This window comes from Megascapheus bottae, chromosome 36 (genome assembly GCF_031878675.1).
Source record: "Megascapheus bottae isolate mThoBot1 chromosome 36, mThoBot2.hap1, whole genome shotgun sequence".
Lineage (NCBI taxonomy): Eukaryota > Metazoa > Chordata > Mammalia > Rodentia > Geomyidae > Megascapheus > Megascapheus bottae.
The window spans coordinates 5,882,709-5,903,098 of record NC_143544.1 but is presented as its reverse complement, the minus strand read 5'-3'; the positions used below and the strand labels follow the sequence as shown (position 1 = coordinate 5,903,098).

The 20,390-nt window shown below is 62.2% G+C and overlaps 2 protein-coding genes across 2 annotated transcripts; one reads left to right on the top strand and one right to left on the bottom strand.

The window, feature by feature from the left end:
* Window positions 1-360: 360 nt before the first annotated feature.
* Window positions 361-4,410, bottom strand: LOC150042300 (serine protease 27-like). Its single transcript, XM_090324731.1, is given in 6 exon segments — window positions 361-802; window positions 973-1,142; window positions 1,393-1,664; window positions 2,976-3,138; window positions 3,393-3,419; window positions 4,359-4,410. Coding segments are annotated over 6 exon segments (972 nt in total). The 3' UTR covers window positions 361-514.
* Window positions 4,411-13,140: 8,730 nt separating this feature from the next.
* On the top strand, window positions 13,141-17,600 carry LOC150042299 (brain-specific serine protease 4-like). The gene is made up of 8 exons (XM_090324688.1): window positions 13,141-13,225; window positions 13,370-13,458; window positions 13,555-13,679; window positions 13,850-13,920; window positions 14,698-14,869; window positions 15,097-15,371; window positions 16,071-16,228; window positions 17,098-17,600. The coding sequence occupies exons 1-8, from the start codon at window positions 13,141-13,143 to the stop codon at window positions 17,356-17,358; spliced, it is 1,236 nt and encodes a 411-aa protein (XP_090180814.1). The 3' UTR covers window positions 17,359-17,600.
* Window positions 17,601-20,390: the final 2,790 nt, after the last annotated feature.

Genomic DNA, 20,390 nt, shown 5'->3' with positions numbered 1-20,390 from the left:
ACAGAGCCTCCTGTGGGGACACCTGGGCCCCAGCTGGCACATGTGGGCACCAGTGCAGCATATGCGTGTCTGCCCAAACCCTAGCCCCCTCCCTTGCCACAGATTGTTCCAGACTCCAAGCTGACAGGTTGCCTGGGGATGGGAGGCCACTTCTTGCATGTTGAAGGGGGCGAGGGGCCAGCACTCCTCATGGCTGACTTGGCTGGAAGCAGGCCCCGGCAGGAGACTCGCCCTCGGCATGGCTGCTGGCAATCCTGCAGTGGGCTTTCTCCCTGCATCTACCGCCATGCAATGCCAGCCCCCTAGCAGCCTTGGCTCTCACCATGCAACAGTCACAGGAACCCCTCAGCCCTGGAATAGATGGCACTCCTGCCCCTCCAACAATCCTCCTTGGGCAGCCAGCACTTTTTATTGGAGATGAGTATAAATAAAAAATCACAGGGTGTTTGGAGGAGAATGAACTATTTACACATGTACAGGGGAACGGGCTCCACTGACCCCTCCTGAGCCAGGCTCAGAGGATGGAGAGCATGGCGGCCAGGAGAAGCAGGAGCGTGTGTGCCACCAGGCAGGGCGCCCCGTCCCCCAGGCGCCGCTGGCCCTGAGTCTCATGCTACGGGCGCCCTGCCCCGCCCTGGAAATGCAGCTCGGGGATGACCCGATGGATCCAGTTGTAGTGGGAGGTCAGCCGGATGTAGACGCCCGGGCGGTTGCGGCGGGCACAGCCCTCGCCCCAGCTGGTCACCCCAGCCTGCACCCATGACCCGTCCACCAGGCACACCAGCGGGCCTCCTGAGTCACCCTATGGGGCAGCAAAGCCTATCAGGGCCAGCTTGCCACCGGCCCTCTTCCACTCAGGGTGCCCAGGGCCACCCACCTGTGAGCCTTGGGGGTATTGGGACTGCGTTCCCCAAACTGCCTCCTGGGAAGGGTCCCGAGGCCTGGGGCAGGGCTAGCTCCCCCACCCCCTACCTTGCAGGCGTCCTTCTTGCCCTCAGCGAAGCCAGCACACAGCATGTCCTCCTTGATGGCTTTGGGCTGCAAGTCCGACTCCGCCCCTGTGCTGTAGAGCAGGTTGCACTTGGGCGTGTCGATGATGGGCACGGAGAGCTTCTGCAGGATCCGTGGGTTGGGCAGGCGGTCTGGGGAGGGCGGGGGGGGGGGGTGGCTCAGCCCTGCGTCCCTGCAGAGCCACCTCGGCCAACCTCAGCTCTGCGGGTCCCCCCACCCCTGCTGCTCTGAAGAGCCTCCAGGCTGGGCCCTGGTTCTCCAGGCAGGCCCCTCCTCTGGGAGGGCGACCACCCTGCTTTCCTCAGCCTGGAACTCATTTCTCCTGCGTAGCCTCGGGGCGCTGGGTGGGTCCCGCGGCCCGACCTCCCCGCCGGGCCTTACCTTGCTCGCCGGGGCTGCCCCAGCCCGTGACGCAGCAGTTCATGCCAGGCGCGAAGCGGAGGGACGGGTCCGGCACGCACACCGGGAGGATGTAGCTGCTGAAGGTCACGGGCTCCTGCAGCTCCACCAGGGCCACGTCGGCGCTGGAGGCCATGCCCTGGTACCGGGGGTGGCTCTCCACGCGCCGCACGCGCGCGCGCACGGCCTGGGGCCCCGGCTGCAGCAGCTGGCGGGCCCCGAGCAGGACGCTGTACGGGGACGTTTCCGAGGTGCTGGCGGGGAGAGCAGAGCCGTGTGGAGGGGGCACTCCGGGTCTGAGGGGGGGGCGGGCCCGCGGGGCGGGGGGCGGAGTCAGGGCCGGCCCGCAGGGTGGGCGGGCGCTGTCCGCGGTGCTGAAGAGGGGGCGGGGCCAGGGGCGGGGAGGCGGGGCTGGGCGGTGGGTGGGGCAGGTGAGGAGAGGCAGGGCCGGCGGGGCGGGAGTGGGTGGGGCGGGGAGGGGCTGGGCGGCGGGTGGGGCATGTGAGGAGGGGCAAGGCCCGCGGGGCGGGAGTGGGTGGGGCGGGGAGGGGCTGGGCGCGGGTGGCGGGGTGGGGACTTGGAGAAGGGGGTGGGATGGGGCGGGGCTGTGCAGTGGGCGGGCGGGGCCGGGTGTCACTTGGAGAAGCAGTGGGCGGGGCTGTGCAGTGGGCGGGGCTGTGCAGTGGGCGGGGCGGGGCCGGGACTCATTTGGAGAAGCAGTGGATGGGGCGGGGCCGGGACTCATTTGGAGAAGCAGTGGATGGGGCGGGGCTGTGCAGTGGGCGGGGCGGGGCCGGGTGTCACTTGGAGAAGCAGTGGGCGGGGCTGTGCAGTGGGCGGGGCGGGGCCGGGACTCATTTGGAGAAGCAGTGGATGGGGCGGGGCTGTGCAGTGGACGGGGCGGGGCCGGGCGTCACTTGGAGAAGCAGTGGGCGGGGCTGTGCAGTGGGCGGGGCGGGGTCGGGACTCATTTGGAGAAGCAGTGGATGGGGCGGGGCTGTGCAGTGGGCGGGGCGGGGCCGGGACTCACTTGGAGAAGCAGTGGGCGGGGCTGTGCAGTGGGCGGGGCGGGGCCGGGACTCATTTGGAGAAGCAGTGGATGGGGCGGGGCTGTGCAGTGGACGGGGCGGGGTCGGGCGTCACTTGGAGAAGCAGTGGGCGGGGCTGTGCAGTGGGCGGGGCGGGGCCGGGACTCACTTGGAGAAGCAGTGGGCGGGGCTGTGCAGTGGGCGGGGCTGTGCAGTGGGCGGGGCGGGGCCGGGACTCACTTGGAGAAGCAGTGGGCGGGGCTGTGCAGTGGGCGGGGCTGTGCAGTGGGCGGGCGGGGCCGGGACTCACTTGGAGAAGCAGTGGGCGGGGCTGTGCAGTGGGCGGGGCTGTGCAGTGGGCGGGGCGGGGCCGGGACTCACTTGGAGAAGCAGTGGGCGGGGCCATGCAGTGGGCGGGGCTGTGCAGTGGGCGGGGCGGGGCGGGGCCGGGCGTCACTTGGAGAAGCAGTGGATGGGGCGGGGCTGTGCAGTGGGCGGGGCTGTGCAGTGGGCGGGGCGGGGCCGGGACTCACTCACTTGGAGAAGCAGTGGGCCGCCGTGAGGACCCACCGCGGGGTGAGCAGGCTGCCCCCGCACAAGTGGCTCCCGTTGCGCTGGATGCTCACTTGCCAAGGCCACTCGCGCTCCAAGGCGTCCTCCCCGCCCACCATCCGGCTGAGCCTCCTGGGGCGTCCGCAGGCTGGGGGGGGCGTGGAAGCCTCACTGGGGTGCGCAAGGCGCCCACCCCAGCCCCAGCCCTGGGTCCGGCGGCCCCCTTTCGGGCAGGCCCTCCCTCCCCGGGCGCCGCCCTGCCCCGTGAGGAAGCCCTTCCACTCTGTTCTAGGCCCCACGCTTCCTGCCTCTGCTTCCCTGGCGCCCCGGGCGCGCTTTCCAGTCTTCTCCGGTGTGCACACACGTGCAGCCCTGGCCTGCATCCCAGCAACGTCCACCTACCTCCGGGGGACTTCGCCTCCTGCGTCCCTGGAAATGAGAAAAGGAGGCCATGAGGGGCTGGGTGTCGTGTGCACGCCTGTAATCCCAGCTAGCCTGAAGGCAGAGACCAGGGACTATTCAGGGACAGCCCCGGGACAGCGCCCCGGCCCACCCATCCCCAACAGAGCCAATGCCGCATGGCTGCTCCCCACCCAGGAAGTTGGGAGAACCAGGGAGGAAGAGCAGGGGCCTGCCTGCCTGGCGGGGTGCTGTTCCTCCAGCTAGGGTGGCTGTGGCACCCAGAGGTCCTGCCTCTGCTCACAGCTTGGTCCCACGGTGCCCTCAGTGGCTGGGGACCGGCTGCCACCCTTCTGAGCAGCTGGAGGCTGGAGGGGGAGCGGGGGTTCTCTCAAGGGACCCCCTGGTGCCTCCAGGGAGAGTGAGGAAGCCTGGAGTCCTGACTGAGCTGCAGGCTGGGGCTCAGGGCCTGGGAGGTGACCTGAGGACAGGGAAGCTTGGCCAACAGGCTGGCCCAGCAGGCCTAGGAATGTGGAAGAGTTTCCCCGCCCTGCAGAGGGAGGCGCCAGGCAGATGGGCCCGGGCTGGAACCTGCTGACCCCGGCCGGATTGCAGCACCGTCCATCTTCTCTGGGCCACCTGCACCCCTCACTCCCTTCCCCGCTGACTGTGCTGCTCTCAGGGTCAAGGAGCGGGGCAGGGGCTCTCCCCAGCCCAGCAGGACTTAGAGCTGAGCAGGCTCTAAGCAGATCACCTATGGAAGTCCTGTCCTTACGGGAATGGGCTGGGCGGGAGCACTGTGTAGAGGGGAGTCAGGGAGGGGACCCGGCCCACCGCAGCTGCCTAGGTGAAACTTCTAGAACAATCTGAACAGTACAGGGGCTCTGGCCCTTGGGTACTGCTACTCCAGGCAGGCCCAGGAAGGGCAGGGGGGACCCCGGAGGTGGGGGAGCCCGGCCCAGGACTCACCCAACATCAGCCACAGCAGCAGCAGCAGCGCAGGGGTCCGTGTCCGCCTCATGTCTCCAGGCCTGGAGCGGAGGGCGGCGAGCCAGCGGGCTGCACTCAGAGGCAGGGAGCTCCTCGAGTTCCAGGCCCGGCGTGGGGTGCAGCAGCAGTGGCGGGAGCAGGAGCTGCTGGCAGGTGCAGGCTCCATGAAGTGGGGTTTTATGCTGGAGGTGACTGTCCGCCTTGCTATGCCACCCAACCTGTCAGCCAGGCCTGCCCAGCTCCCTCCAGGAGGAAGGAGGTACCAGGACCTCCTGTGCCCTGTGACCCAGCCCTGAACCCCCTGCACCCACCAGACCCCTGGCCCAGGTCTGCAGGGGCTCAGGGTCCCCGTCCCTCACCATGAGCTGCGCCCCCTGGGGTGAGGGGGACCTTCCTGCCCACGGTCAGGCCTTCGCCCATTCAGTGCTTGCTGGGCACTGGCTGTGTGAGGCGCTGTGGGCCCAGAGTGGATAGGAAGATGGGGGAGGACAGGGCCCTGAGCCCCCGGCCCCCCAGACCCCCCAGCCCCAGCCCCCACTCCAGGCTCCAGCCCCTCCACTCCCCAGCCCCAGGCCCAACCCCAGCTCCCCCCCCCAGCCGGGCCGGTATCTCAGCCCTGTGATTGACCGGCCAGGCCAGCCCCGCACTGGTCCACGTGCCCTGACACGTGGCCCCTGAGACAGATCAGCTTGCCTAGCATGCACAAAGACCCGGGTTCGATTCCTGGGTACCACATACACAGAAAAAGCTGGAAGTGGTGCTGAGGCTCAAGTGGTAGAGCTCTAACCTTGAGAAAGTCCAAGGACAGTGCTCAGGCCCTGAGCTCAAGGCCCAGGACTGGCAAAAAAAAAAAAAAAAAAAAAATGCATGCAAAGCAGGCATTGTGGCTCACGCCTGAACCCCAGGTACCTGAGAATCTGAGATCTGAGGATCAAGACTTAAAGCTGGCTCTTGGGAGTCTTACCTCCACCTAACCACCCAAAAGCCCCACCTTGAACAGAGAAACTAAGGGAAAGCAACAGGGTCCTGAGTTCAAGGCCTAGTAACAGAAACCCTCCCCCCCCCCAAAAAAAATCCCCAAGCAACAACAAAAACACCAACTGAATCCTAAAGAGGAATGCTGCTGCACACAGACAAACTGCCGTAAAGGAAACTAATTTGGCTAATGCACCTGCTGGGAAATGAACTTGCAGCCTTGGTAATTAAATGCAAATCAGGGCCACAGCACACAGACGGAACTGACCAGTGCGGGCTTAGCACAGCGGACAGGAATGCCGTCGGTCAAGGCCAGGGGATGTGGGACTTCTGTGTCTCATACTGGGTTTGTTTTTTTAATTTTTTTGCCAGTCCTGGGCTTGAACTCATGGCCTGAGCACTTGGCTTTCTCTAGGCTAGAGCTCTACCACTTGAGCCACAGCACCACTTCCGGCTTTTTTCTATGTGTGTGGTACCAAGGAATCGAACCCGGGTCTTCATGCATGCTAACAAGCACTCTACCACTGACCTGAACTCCTGGCCTATTTCTTATTTTTGAGAGAGAATCTCATCATATAGCCCAGGCTGGCTTTGAACTTTCCACCCTCCTGCACGCTAGGATTATGTGCATGAGGTACCAGACTTCATTTATTGTGTGTTGTGTGTATGTGTACCTGCTTGCGTGTAAACACGCTGGTACTCAATGCCTTGGTACAGTCCTTTAGCTTTTTTGCACACTGCTGGCACTCTACCAGTTGAGCCATAGCTCCGCTTCCAACTTTTTCCTGATTAATTGAGCTGTAATCCTTAAATCTTAGCCGCCTGAGTAGCTAGGATGGCATGTGTGAGCCACTGGCACCTGGCCATAGCATGCCATGTGGCTGCTGTTACTTGTGGGGCTGAAACTCAGAACCTGAGACTTTCTGCTCAAGGCTATCACTCTACCACTTGGCGCGACAGCTCCACGTCTGGTTTTCTGGAGGTTGATTGTAGGTAAGAGTCTTAGGACTTTCCTGCCTGTGCGGGCTTTCAATTGCAGCCTCAGCTCTCAGCCTCCTGAGTAGCTGGATTACAGGCGTGAGCGTCTAGCATTGGCTCTGGTTAATCTTAAATTCAGAAGAAACAACAAAAAAAGATGTTTTGACAAAAGATATTGGCGGCCAGGTTGTGTTTACAAAGCAGCTAGACAGGTGCTGTTGCACACACATGTAATTCTAGCACTTGGGAGGCCGAGACGGGGAGATTTCAAGTTCGAGGCCAGCCTGGTTACACCGGTCTGTGGGGCAGCAGTAAATATATCCTCCCTATCCAGTTTATAAACACCTCCGTGCTCCGCGGGGGGGGGGCATCCAGCACACCCTGCCTCACCAGCCTAACCCTAAGATGAGCACACAGACACCTAGAAAAATACATACGCTACGTAAGATAGAATGCATGATGATATGTAAGATACATTAATATGCTCTACAATAGTATAATAATGAGTGTATATATAGTTTTTATTTGGTATTTTTGCTGGACCCAGGGCTTGAACTCAGGCCTGGGTGCTATGGAGCTGGCTGCCCCCGAGCCGCTTTGTGCTCAAGGCTAGCCCTCTACCACTTCAGCCACAGCGCGCCACCCTGGGCCTTATCTGAGGGATTTATTGGAAATAAGAATTTCAGGGACTTTTCTAGCCACGCTGGCTTCATACCACCAACCTCAGATCTCAGTCTCTTGAGTTGCTAGGATTCGAGGTATGAGCCACCAGTACCTGGCTAGCAATAGTGTGTGTGTGCATGCGTGTGTGCGCGTGTGTGCGCATGTGTATGTGCATGTGTGCCTGTGTGTGTGCATGCGTGTGTGAGTGTGTGGTGTGTGCGTGTGTGTGGTGTGTGTGTGCGCGTATGTGCCTGTGTGTGTGTGCGGGCGTGTGTGTGTGGTGTGTATGCGTGTGTGCGTGCATGCGTGTGTGTGTACGTGCGTGCGTGTGTGTGTGTGCGTGCGTGTGTGCATGTATGCGTGCGTGCATGTGTGTGTGTATGTGTGTGTGCATGCGTGTGTGTGTGCGTGTGTGCGTGCGTGTGTGTGTATGTGTGTGTGTATGTGTGTGTATGTGTGTGTACCAGTCCTGGGGTTTGAACTCGAGGTCTGGGCACTGTCCCTGAGCTTCTTTTGCTCCAGGCTAGCGCTCTAGCATTTGAGCCACAGCTCCACGTCTGGCTTTTTCTGTGTCTGTGGTCCTGAGGAGTGGGATCCAGGGCTTCATGCGTGCCAGGCGAGCCCTCGACCGCTGAGCCACCCTCCCAGCGCGGTTTTGGTGGCTCTTGGTCAGGCTGGCAGGGGCTTTGCAGAGCAGCCATTCTCCCCCAGCCGCAGTGCCTGGCTCTGCCACCAGGCGGCGACAGACACAGTGATTGGCAGCCAGGGACCTAGGAGGCCCTGGTCGTCTGGGAGAACAGCTGCCACCGTGCAAGACGGCTTGGTCACCTCTGGGTTGGTCGAGGGCTGGTGAGGAGGCAGGCAGGGGAGCTGTGTTTGACGGTGGCTGTGGAGAATTTCGGCTTCTGGGCAGGTTCGTAAGTCCTCACCACACAGTCGTGTTCTTTTGCTTCACCCTGTGTGCCCTGAGCTGCTGCGGGTTCTCAGCTGTTTGCACCCCAGGATCCTGACCTGGCTCCCCCGAGAGGAAGCGGACGCCTGTGGGGAGCGTTTCAGCCAAGGAAGGCTCCAGGTTCAGCAAGGTCTCCAACACAGCCCATCGAGGCTGAGTCTTGGCCAGGATAAACTCCTCGGGTCCCCAGCTCATGGCCTTGCAGGCCCAGTGAGGAGGGCGGGGCTCGGGGAGGAAGGGGGGCATGGAAGGGGGGCAGCCACGGTGGACTCAGTTCCGGAGGCAGACATGAAGCCCTGCCAGGCCAAACCACTTAGCAACTGAAGAATGACTTCCTGGGCTGGGAGTGTGACCTAGTAGTCAAGTGCTCGCCTAGCACGCATGAAGCCCTGGGTTCAAGTCCTTGATACCACACACAGACAAAGCCAGAGGTGGTGCTGTGGCTCAAGTGGTGGAGTGCTGGCCTTGAGAAAGCCCAAGGACAAATAATTATACTATCTCTGGGATTCATTATCATTCTAGCCTTAGGGTTAGCGTATGAGTGAACCAATAAAGGCCTAGAGTGAGATGAGCATGATGGTTAGTTTAATTAAACAATTGATTTCGACTCATTAGATTATGAGTTGGCCCAAGCCCTGAGTTCAAGCCCCAAGACTGTAAAAAAAAAAGGGGGGGGGGGAGGGTTTCTCATGCCGGTAATCTCAACTTTTATTAAGGACCATGGTTCTAGGACATAAGTGACAAAGTTACTAAGACCGCATTTCAGCAAGCAAGCTGAGCATGGTCGTTCAAGCCTGCAGGCTCCGCTGTATGAGAGATAGAAGCAGCGTTACCTTGACGAGGCTGACCTAGACAAAATAAAATAAAATAAAATGAGACAATATCTGAAAAATAACAAAACCTCCTCAAAACAGGGAGGGGACAGGACTCAGCACGGGCTGAGAAAATGCAACACCCCGAACCCAAAGCCCGGGCCACAAGAAGAGAGAAGAAAGCCTGCTTTCCAGTGCATGGTTTAGTCATGTCCGCCGTCCACAGCTGTAGCCACACATGCATGGCTTTCACCTTCCTATGCAGAATCTCACCTGAGGAAGTAATTAGGCCCTTGCAAAGATTCTTAGCAGGGTTATTTTATTGACACATTATACACGGCAGTGAAAGAAGTGAATGTCTTAGTGCAGGGTCAACGGCTTGAGTAAGTTACAACCATTACATGCTAATAATTGTGTTATAAATGGCTTACTGAGTGGGATGCCAGAATGCCTTACATTGTAATTGCAGCATATTGTAGCAGTGTGTAAAAAGGTGATTTCCCCCAAGGCTGGTGGCTCATGCCTGTAATCCTAGCTCCTCAGAAGGCTGAGATCTGAGGATCCAGGTTCAAAGCCAGCTCAGGCACTAAAGTCCATGAGACTCTTATCTCCAGTAAACCACCTGAAAACTGGAAGTGGAGCTGTGCCTCGAGTGGTAGAGTGCTATCCTTGTGCTGAAAAGCTCAGGGACAATGCCCAGGCCCTGAGTTCAAGCCCCACAACTGACAAAAATAAATAAACAAATAAATAAATAAGTAATCCATAGTTTGTCTCATTAAGCAAAATGTATAGTTTGGAGCTCAGTTAATTTGTGAAATGATAGGACAAACTTGTAAAAGCACGGCATGGCAGGTGCCGAGGATATAAAAGTACACTGGAGGGGCCGGGAGTTTGGCCTAGTGGTTAAAGTGCTTGCCTAGAAGACCCGGGTTCGATTCCTCAGTACCACATACATAGAAAAAAAAGCCAGAAGTGGTGCTGAGGCTCAAGTGGTAGAGCTCTAGCCTTGAGAAAGTCCAAGCACAGTGCTCAGGCCCTGAGCTCAAGCCCAGGACTGGCAAAAGAAAAAAAAAAGTACACTGGAAAAGTGTCATTTTCAGAACAGTAAAAGAAAGCGTGCCTGTGAATCAGTATCAAATGAGCGTCAGTGACTTCCATTCATCCTCAGATGAGGCGGGAGAGGGGTGCAGGCTGCTCCAAAGGGGAGTGGAGAGCTCAGAAGCCGTTCTCCGGAGTGGCTGCAATGAGATTAGCTCTTCAGCCCATCCATGGAGGCGCCTGGCTGGACCTCCCGCTCTGCTCCTACACACGTCTACAGAGCCACAGGAACTGTGAGATGTGCTCGAGGGCGTGGTGGGCTGGCTTTGAACTCTGATCCTCAGATCTCATCCCCCTGAGAAGCCGGGTCACAGGCGTGAGCCAGCGAGGCCGAGGGGGAGGGACAGCAGGGGTCCGTGGCGGTGTCAGAATCGCCAGCAGCGTGTGTGCACACAGAGGGAAGTTCTGGATCTTCTGGAACGTTCTAGGCCCTCCGTGCCGGGAGTGTGAGCTGGCTGGGTGTGGGTGGAGGAAGAGGGGTGAGTCACAGTGACTCCCAGGCCAGAGGTCTGCACGTGGTGTGTGTGGGTGCGTGTGCACGCGTGTGACAGGAGGCTGGGCGGCAGGGCTGGGCTTTGCGGGACGCAGGCTCCGTGGAGATGCAGGGAAGCGGGGACCCCCCGCCCTCACCCCGAGCTCACCCGTACAGCTGGCGCTCCCACGCCCCTGAACCTCTGCCCACCCCCTGGCTCCAGGGCTGAGACTCATTAGCAGCAATTAGCAGGGCCACTCACCTCCTGGGAAGAGGGGGCGGCCGGCCGCTCCTCACCCGGGGTGGACCAGGCGGCTCTCTGCTCTCCCGCTTCCTCTCCTGGGGCAGGAGGTCACTCAGGGGCCTGGAGAGGGGTCCCCACGACTGCAGATCCTGGCTGGAGGCACAGCCTGTACTCCCAGCAGGGCTGAACCCCAAACCTCAGCCTCTGGTTCAGCCACGCATCCCAGGCCCTGAGCGGGGGACCCACAGTGACCTCTGACCTGAGGCCCCTGCCTGCCTGACCCCCTGTGGGGGGTCGCGGACCGGTCAGTCCCCACTTCTGTTTGTGGTGCTGAGCCACAGCGCCACGGTGGCCTTTTGGTGGTTAATAGAAGAATCTCGTGGCCTTTCCTATCCGGGCTGGCTTTGAACTGCGGTCCTCAGATCTCAGCCTCCTGAGACTGTCGGCATGAGCCACCGAACCCACTGGATTTTGTTGGTGAGGCAGGGTCTCTGACTCGGAGAGATGGTGTGAGAAGCGTGGCTAATTTCACACAGGTCTGTGGAGAGCTAAGCCATAGTTATTCTGAGACAGGGTCTTGCTCTGGAGCTCAGGTTGGCCTCAAACTCAAGATCCTGCCTCACCCTCCCCGGCACGGATCCCAGCAGCTGTGTGGCCTGGAATGGACACCCCGTCTGCCCTGCCTGCAGCCCTGGCCCCTGGCAGGGATGGCGAGTGGGTGGCAGAGGTGGCACAGGGGAAGCGGTGCCAGCAGGATGTCTGGCGTGGGTCTGGCACAGCGCAGTCACTTGGTAAACAGTTGTTGCTGAGTGGATGTTGAGTCACGCCAGGGTTTCCGCCTCGCTCTCAGCACTGCCTACACCCCGGGAATGGAGGAGTGGGGGAGCTGGCGCCCGGGGCCCTCCCCCACGTCTGGACCAGGAAGTCTTCGTAATTTTTCCCAGCACTGGGGCTTGAACTTAAGACCTGGGTGCTGTCCTTAAGCTTTTGTGCTCAGCACTGGTGCTCTACCACCTGAGTCACGCAGCTCCACTCCCGGAAGTTTAGTGATTAATTGGAGCTCTGAGTCTCACAGACATTTCCTGCCCCGGCTGGCTTTGCGCTGTGAACCTCAGAGCTCAGCCTCCTGCGTAGCTAGGCTGACGGGTGACAGGGAGACTGGCAGCTGCTCAGCTCAGAACATTGGCTGGCATCAACTGGGTCCCTCTGCCGGGGTGACTCGGGGTGCAAGCCTGCCCTGTGTGTCCCCAAGACCCCAGTTAGGATTTAAGAAGGGCAGAAAGCACTGGAACAGAGGGGAAGCTGGGGAGAGTGGGAAGGAAGAGACAGGAGGCCAAAGCTGCAACCCCCACCTGCCACCCCGTGTTCCTACGCTCATTCATTCATTCATTCATTCAGCAGGCAGTGGGCGCCCTTCCACTGACCCTCCCCTCGGGATGCACAGCACGTCGCCCCGCCCGCCCCCACCCCTGGGGCCCAGCGAGCACACGGCCCCAGCCCAGGCCTCAGTCTCCCTCACCCCGCAGGCAGGTGCCCATGGCTGTTTGTGGAGTGGGCAGGGCTTCCGCTGGGATGGGGGATGACACAAAAGCTGGGCACTTGTGTGGGTGTTTGGGGCGCCCCCAGGGCCCTGGATACAGAATACTGCACTACTGGGGTCCCCTAGCCCAGCCCCCCATGTGTCCCAGCCTGCCTGCAGTTTGTCCCAGTGGCTGGCAGCAGTGTCGGGCCAGGCTTCCCGCAGGCCTGGGTGCCAGGCAGTCCTGGGCAGGGGACCCCCACCCCTGTTTCGGTGACACCCTGCCAGCTCCAGCGGCCACCCAAGGCAGCTGGGGCTGCCCTCCCCGTCCACGGCTATCTGGGCCCCGTGAGGATCCCAGATGGGCTCAGGGCAATCGGCTTGGGCTGGCCCCATGGCCACAGCTTGACCCTGCCTAGTGACAGGCCAGTCCTGCCGGGGACAGCAGGAAGAGGGCCCCAGGGGCGGCTGGGTCGGAAGAGGCCACCAGGCTCTGCTGGCACTGGGTCTGAGTCACCGTGTCTTGGGAAGTGGGGTAACGGGAAACCGGGGCCCCAGCACCACAGGTCCTGGGGCTGAATCACAGCCCCCAGGGCCCTGAAGGCCGGAGCCGTTACAGAGCCCTGGACCCCCTACCAGTCCCCTGCCCTGTCAGCATGGGGGGTCGCCTGTCCCGTGAGCACGGGGGGCTCCCCCTGTCCTCTGGACGACTGGTGGCGAGGCCACAGTTCAGTGGCCAGCCTGGTTCCTGCTCCCCCATAGACATCTGGAGTTAGGGCCTGAGCCCCCCCTCCCCGCCCCCCTGCCCCCCCCTGGGTGCCCCCCCTCCCCTGCCCAGCAGCAGCTGCTTCCTCCCGTGCAGCGGCCTGGGTGACCCAGCCTGAGCCACCAGGGGGACCGGTCCTACCACATTCCCCCTGCAGCATAAAACCTGGGGACCTGCGGGCGCCCCAGCTCCTCCAGCCTCCATCCTGCCAGCCCAGCCCCAGCTGCACAGCCCTCGGCTCCCTGGAGGCCCTGCCAGGCTGCACCTCCACCCTTAGGGGCCATGGAGGCTTCCGGAACCCCTCCAGACCTGAGTAGGGGCTGTCGGGGGCCCCTCACCACCCTGCTGCTGCTGCTGCTGCCCACAGGTGAGTCCAGACCACGCCTGGCCCTCCGCCCTCTTCCACCGAGCCCCTCCATCGGGGCTCGCCTGTGTGTGCGCGTGTGCGTGCGTGTGCATGTGTGTGCGTGCATGTAGGGGCCTTCCTCGACAGCCACGTGGCTGCATGCAGCGGGGACTCTGGGCCTGGCTGTCATCGACACCATCACCCTCTCGTCCCTCGTCCCTGTCGCCGTCACGCCTGGCACCGGCCCAGGTCCTGTGTGGGCAGCACCTAGGCTCTGGGCAGGCGAAGGGTCCTGGGCGGGAAGCTCGGCTGTGGCTTTGACATCTGCCCTGGGGTTCCCCATTTCCCAGGACATCCCTGTCGGAAACGGGCTGACCTCTGGGGATCCCGGGATGTGTCATGAGGTCAGGGAGGCATGGCCCTGCAATGGCTCCTGCCTGACCGCTGCCCTGGCCTCCAGGGGTGGCGTTGACAGGTGGAACAGGCCTGAGGGAGGGCTGGCTACCGCTGTGGGGCAGGCCCGGTCCTCTGCCCACCCCGACTCCAGACTCCAGGTCTGGGTTTTTTTGGGGGGGAGAGGGGCGGCCTGGGGGGACCCAGGAGCAAGACTGCCTGAAGGAATGGGGTGCCCCTGACCCCGGCCAGAGCCCCGCAGACCACCCGCCTGACTCTGCCTCTCTCGTCCTCAGCCACCCTCAGTGCGGCCGCCGTGTCTGGTGAGTGTCTCGGCCCCCAGCCCGGCAGGGGCAGGGGTTCTGTCTGGGCCTGGCCAGGAGGGAAGGAGAGGAAGTAGGGAAGGAGGACCAGGGGGCCGAAAGACAGCGGCAGGAGAGCCAAGGGGGTGGGGGATATGGCCAGGGAGAGGGGGACACGGCCAGGGAGAGGGGGACGCAGACAGGGAAAGGGGACACAGCCAGGGAGAGGGGGACAGGGCCAGGGAGAGGGAGACAGGGCCAGGGAGAGGGGGACACAGACAGGGAGAGGGGGACACAGACAGGGAAAGGGGACACAGCCAGGGAGAGGGGGACAGGGCCAGGGAGAGGGGGACACGGCCAGGGAGAGGGGGACACGGCCAGGGAGAGGGGGACAGGGCCAGGGAGAGGGAGACAGGGCCAGGGAGAGGGGGACACAGACAGGGAGAGGGGGACACAGACAGGGAAAGGGGACACAGCCAGGGAGAGGGGGACAGGGCCAGGGAGAGGGGGACACGGCCAGGGAGAGGGGGACACAGACAGGGAGAGGGGGACAGGGCCAGGGAGAGGGGGACACGGCCAGGGAGAGGGGGACACGGCCAGGGAGAGGGGGACACAGACAGGGAGAGGGGGACACAGACAGGGAGAGGGGGACACAGACAGGGCGAGGGGCAGCGTGTGGGCAGGGGTCAGAGGCGGGGAGGGGGGTCGGGGGTCAGAGGCCGGGGCGGGGTCGGGGGTCAGAGGCCGGGGCGGGGGCGGGGGTCGGAGCCCAGGGGACCTAACGGAGACGCCCGCCAGCGCCCCCCAGGTGCGGACGGCCGCAGCAGCTGGACAGGGTGGTGGGCGGCCAGGACAGCCGGGACGCCGAGTGGCCCTGGGTGGTCAGCATCCTCAAGAACGGCACCCACCACTGCGCGGGCTCGCTGCTCACCCGGCGCTGGGCCGTCACCGCCGCCCACTGCTTCAAGGGGTACGGGGGGGGGGGGAAGAGGGGGGGCCTCGGCGGGGAGGGGCGGGGCCGGGAGGGGGCGGGGCCTGGGCGGTCCGGGAGGGGCGGTCCGGGCTGGGGCGGGGCCTGGGCGTGGTGGGCGGGGCCTGGGCGTGGTGGGCGGGGCCTGGGCGTGGTGGGCGGGGCCTGGTGGGCGTGGTCTCCCCTCCACGGGCGGGCGCAGCGTCTCACCGCCCCCTCCCTTCCAGCCGCCCGCCGCCCTCGCTGTTCTCGGTGCTGCTGGGCGCCTGGGAGCTGGGGAGGCCGGGGCCCCGCGCCCAGCGGACGGGCGTGGCCCGGGTGCTGCTCCACCCCGGGTACTCGGGGACCGAGGCCGCGGGCGCCGACATCGCCCTGGTGCGCCTGGACCCTCCCGCCCGCTTCTCCGAGCGCATCCTGCCCATCTGCCTCCCCGACGCGTCCGTGCGCCTCCCGCCGCACACCCGCTGCTGGATCGCAGGCTGGGGGAGCGTCCGGGACGGAGGTGAGGGGAGGACGGGGGACGGGGGGACGGGGGAGCACGGGGGCGGGGGGAGGACGGATGGCGGGGGGCGGGGGGAGGACGCGCACCCCCTGGTGGCCGCGAGCCACAGTTGCAGGCCCCAGTTTGGAGTTTGGAAATCGCCTAGAAACACACACTGGATCAGGTAAAGGACAGAAGAGGGGCGAGAGGCAGAGCCAGGCGAGGCTGGGCCCGAGGCAGGAAGACAGGCACAGCCCACGGCGGAGGTGTCCAGGACTGGAGGGCGCGGGAGGCAGGCCGCCCGGCGGGGACGCCCGGTCCAGAACCGCCTCCTGGGCGGGTCTGGGGCGCCGCCTCCTCGGGAGCCTGCAGACAAATCAGTGGGTGTCCTGAGTGCAGTGCCGCTTCCTGGGACATTCATTGAACACACTGCCATCCTTCGCTGGATAAAGTGGCGCCAGGATACGATCGGCTGACAGTGTAGCCTCTTGGAGGCCTGATTCTACTTATAAAATCAGTTCATTAGTAACAAGAGTCCCAGTGCAGCCCAAGCTAGCTTTGAACTTGCAATCCTCCTGCCCCCACCTCCCAAATGCCCGATTTACAAGTGCACGCCTCCACCCCTAGGCCAGGGAACTTATTCTTGAGTGTCGTAGCTGGACGCTCAAGATGGAGAGAGCTGGCAAGCCGGCCGGGCCTGACTGCCCCCTCCCTCCCCAGTGCCCCTGCCCTACCCTCAGACCCTGCAGAAGCTGAGCGTCCCCATCATTGACTCGGAGACCTGCAGCCGGCTGTACTGGCGGGGAGCCGGGCAGGAAGCCATCACCAAGGACATGCTGTGTGCAGGCTACCTGGAAGGCCGGCGGGATGCCTGCCTGGTGAGTGTGCACCCCGGCTCGGAGGCCGGGCTCTCCAGCACCCCCGGCTGGCCACCTCCCCGCAGCCACCTGTGCCTGACAGCCGATTCCTTCTTCACCTATCAGTTGTGCATCAAGCAACTTAGAGCACAGGGGCGCCAACTCTTTTGTCTTAATTGTTTTTTCTCTTGTGCCAATCTTTGGCTTGAACTCGGGGCCTGGGCACTGTCCTTGGACTTTCCTCAAGGCTAGCACTCCACCACTTGGCTTCTTCGGTGTATGCGGTACTGAGGAATGGAACCCAGGCTTCATGCGTGCTAGCCAGGCCCTCTACCACTAGGCCATGCTCCTGGCCCCTAACATTTTATTTTTCCTCAAGGCTAGCTCTTGGACCACAGCACCACTTCGGGCTTTTTGCTGGTTAATCGGCACTGTGGGTCTCATACTTTCCTGCCCAGCCTGGCTTTGAACCTCAGTCTTCAGACATCAGCCTCCTAAGTGGCTGGGATCAGGCTTGTCTGGCTGCCAGCTTGGCTTGGAGCTGGCATGGGGTTGGGGTCCCCTTCCCCAGGGGCGGCTCCATCCTGGGCTTGGTGAGATGCTGTGGTGGTCAGCTCCTGGGCTTGGCCAGCCCAGGCCTGGCTTCAGGCGTCATGCCTTCCTTCTGAACCTGGGCACCAAGGCCCCACCCCTGCCCCCGGGGCACGGGAAGGGCCACATGCTGCTTGTTACAACGACCAAGGAAAGCCTGTCCCTGGGTCCCCGCACCCCACTGCTCCCCCTCCGCCAGCGCTCCGTCTTCACCCCCACCCCCCTCCGGTCCCCCTCCCAGCGCCCAGGCCTCAGCTCCGCTCACAGCCCCTCCGGGCCCTTCTCCTCCCTGGCTGCAGGGCGACTCCGGAGGCCCCCTCATGTGCCAGATCGAGGGGTCCTGGCTGCTCGGGGGCATCATCAGCTGGGGTGAGGGCTGCGCAGAGCGAAACCGGCCCGGCGTCTACACCAGCGTCCTGGCTCACCGCTCCTGGGTGCAGAGGATCGTGAAAGGGGTGCAGCTCCACGGGTATTCGCGGGACGGAGGGACGACCCCGTCCCCAGGGGGGCCGGGAGGGACTCGGGAGACCCCGGCCCACCTGCCGCTTCCTCCCTTGTAAAGACGCCTTGCGCCTCCGGGGGGCGCTCTGGTTCTGCAGTGCTGGAGGCCACGCCCACCGGGCGAGGCCACGCCCCGGTGGTCACGCCCCCACAGACCACGCCCACATCGAAGGCCACGCCCCTCCCGGGCCACGCCCCGCAGCTGTCCCCTTGGTGTAAATATGTTTCTGGTTTTTACAGTGCGTTGTAATCCTGCCCCCATATTTATTCTCCTAGTCTCAATAAATTATTTATTCCCCGGGCCCCGTGTTCCCTGTGTGTGGGAGCTGCATGGGGACCGGGCTGCAGGCCAGGACTTCAGGCTTCCCTCTGTCCCCAGGGGTCTTGTCCACTGTCCCCAGGGGGCACGGAGGTGGGAGGCGCTGCAGCCCGGAGCCCCAGCCTTGGGGGCCAGGCCCACCCACCTCGGGAAGCCCTAGAGGAAGAGGTTGGTGCCCCCACTGCAGGCCGAGGGCTCAGGCTCCTCAGGTCAGTGTTGGCTGGGATGGAGAAGCCCAGGTCCCAGGCACTGGAGCCTCTCCCTGAGCGGGGCCTGTGCCTGCCATGCCCAGAGCTGATCCACCCAGTGACTCAGGCTGACTCTAAACTCCTCCCTGCCATGAAGGGACAAAACAAGTATGTCCCAGAGGTCTATCCCTCACCTCGGGTCCCCTCAGACATGGGTGGCTTCCTGCCTGCCCGGGGACCTGGGCTACGTCCTCCCACTTCACCTCAGCGCTGCAGCCTCACCGTGACCAGCTGGGTGGCAGGGTGAGGCTCAGGGTCCCTGTGCATGCACCCATAGTAAAATATCATTCATATGCTCTTCATAATATAATCTATATTCTATGTATAGTATACATACACATATACCTATATTCAAACATATAGCTCACATATATGGACATATGTAAAACATGCTTCATCTACATCATTATGTTAGTGTATATATGATGTACGTATGTGTTTACTTTTGGTATTGCTTTTTTGTGGTTGGTTTTAGTACCCGAACCAGATCTTGAATTCAGAACCTGGGTGCTGCCTCTTAGCTTCCAGCTTTCGGGTAGTTATTTGGAGACAAGGGTCTTATGGGCATTATTGTCCAGGCTGGCTTCAAACTGAGTTCCTGAGATCTTAGTTTTCTGAATAGCGAGGATTACTGGGTTGAAATACCAGCTCCCCGCTGATACTGGGGTTTGAACTCAGGACTTTTCATTTGAGCCAGTACCCCAGCTCCTTTTTGCTTTGTCTGTTTATAAGATGGGGTCACAAGTCTTTCTGCCCCGGTTTCGATGTAGGTGGGATTACAGATGGGGGCCAGCACACCTGGCTTGTTTTGTTGGGAAGGGTCCCCACTCACTGCGCCCACTCTAGCTTCCAGCCGTGGGCTCCTGGGGGTTCCGGAAATGCTGGGATGGAAGTCAGAGCCTCGCACGCTGAGCAAGCTCTCTACCCACTGAGTCAGAACCCGGTCAGAACCCGGCCCCATTCATGTTGTTTGGATTACCTTTGTATTATTTTCTGAAAACAATGAATGTTTCTTTAAAAAAAACAAACAACACGAACTGGGAAGGAGCTGATTGGGGAAGCAGCTGTCGTGTGGGTGACTCAGGTGTCACGGGTGGTGGCACAGCCCTGGTTGAGCCCTCACGGCCCTTGGCCTTGTAACCTAGTGCCCTCTCTACCAACCTTGATCTTCCTGCCGCCATCTCTAGGCCCTGGTGGCTGGCCGCTCTCCCTCCCTTCCCCCCATTCTGCTATAGCACCTCACTCCTTTCTCCCTCTCCTCCTCTCACCCCAGCACCTCTTCCTTGCCTGGCCTGGCCCTCTCTCCCTTTTCATGTTTTTCTCTCCCCTGCCTTCCCTCGTTTTGTGTCTCTTTTATTAGACTCACTTTCCGCCAGAGCCTCCGGCGCCAGCGTGGAAGCTTCATGGGGAGGTTCTGAGCCATGGCCTGCACCCCAGAAGGCAGGGGAAGGGGGAGCTGAGATGGGCTGGGGACAAGGAATGGGGGGGCTGCTCCTGAGCCACCAGTGAGTGCAGAATGCCTCCCTGCAGATGCAGTCAGCGCTCTCTTCCTGGCAGTCATTCCTTTAGCGCTGCAACGCGATGCCTCAGAGCTCAGACGTATTCCAGTGGAAGGGTGTGTGTGTGTGTGTGTGTGTGTGTGTGTGTGTGTGTGTGTGTGTGTGTGTGTGTGTGCGCACGCACATGGGTGTCTGGCTAGCATGTATTCATTAGTTTTGTGGGGTCAGAGCCTGTGCAGTGAGAGGGGTCCAGGATCAAATCTGAGGGTGAGGTTCCCCCCTGGAGGGAGGGGACAGCGTGGGGACCTGCCACCACCTCCGGCCTCTAGAGGGCCGGAGTCCTTCCACCACTGGCCTTTTCCAGTGGGCCATCCCAGCAGTCTCTGCCCTTCTCTCTCCTCCACTCTGCCCCCTCCCTCCCTCCCCCCTGCCCTCCCCTCCCCAGGACCCCCTCCCTGCACCCAGCACCCAAGGGGCCTCCTCTAACCTGAGTGCCTGGGGAAGTTTCTAGCCTTTCGGTTTCTCCACCTCGTCTGATGACTTTCTCTGGCTAATAATAACTTCCGAGTGCTGTCTTCCTAAGGCACACACCTATGGCCGCTTGACCTCTTGACGTCATCCCAGAGCAACAGCAAGAATTCCTCAGGTCCCCTGCACTCCTGCGGCCATGCTGCGGTGGCCCTCCCCTCTTCCACCCCCCCCGCCCCCCCCGGGGTCTGCAGCCCCATCTCATGCCCAGATAACCAACAGACCTGGCCACAGAGCTTTCCAGAACCCTTTCCCTGTGTGTGCACACTCCTGCCTGTGGCCCTCGGGCCCCCCCCTCCATGTCCTCTCAATTGGAGGCTCCCCCACCCCCCTCCCCACTAGAACACGTGCCATCTCCTTACCAAGACCCCTCCCAGCTCACTCCCTCGCACAAGGCAAGGCGAGCCTGCAGAGCCCATCCAGGGTGTGGAAGGCGGGGTGGCCACCAGTGGGGTCCCAGGGCTTCCTCGAGCCCCTCCCCCGCCCGCTGGCTGCAC

Coding starts and splice junctions, on each gene's coding strand:
- LOC150042299 (XM_090324688.1), top strand. CDS start 13,141: ATGGAGGCTTCCGGAACCCCTCCAGACCTGAGTAGGGGCTGTCGGGGG. Junction 13,459..13,554: donor CTGGCACCGGCCCAGGTCCT/GTGTGGGCAGCA, acceptor CCCATTTCCCAG/GACATCCCTGTCGGAAACGG. Junction 16,229..17,097: donor GCCGGCGGGATGCCTGCCTG/GTGAGTGTGCAC, acceptor CCCTGGCTGCAG/GGCGACTCCGGAGGCCCCCT.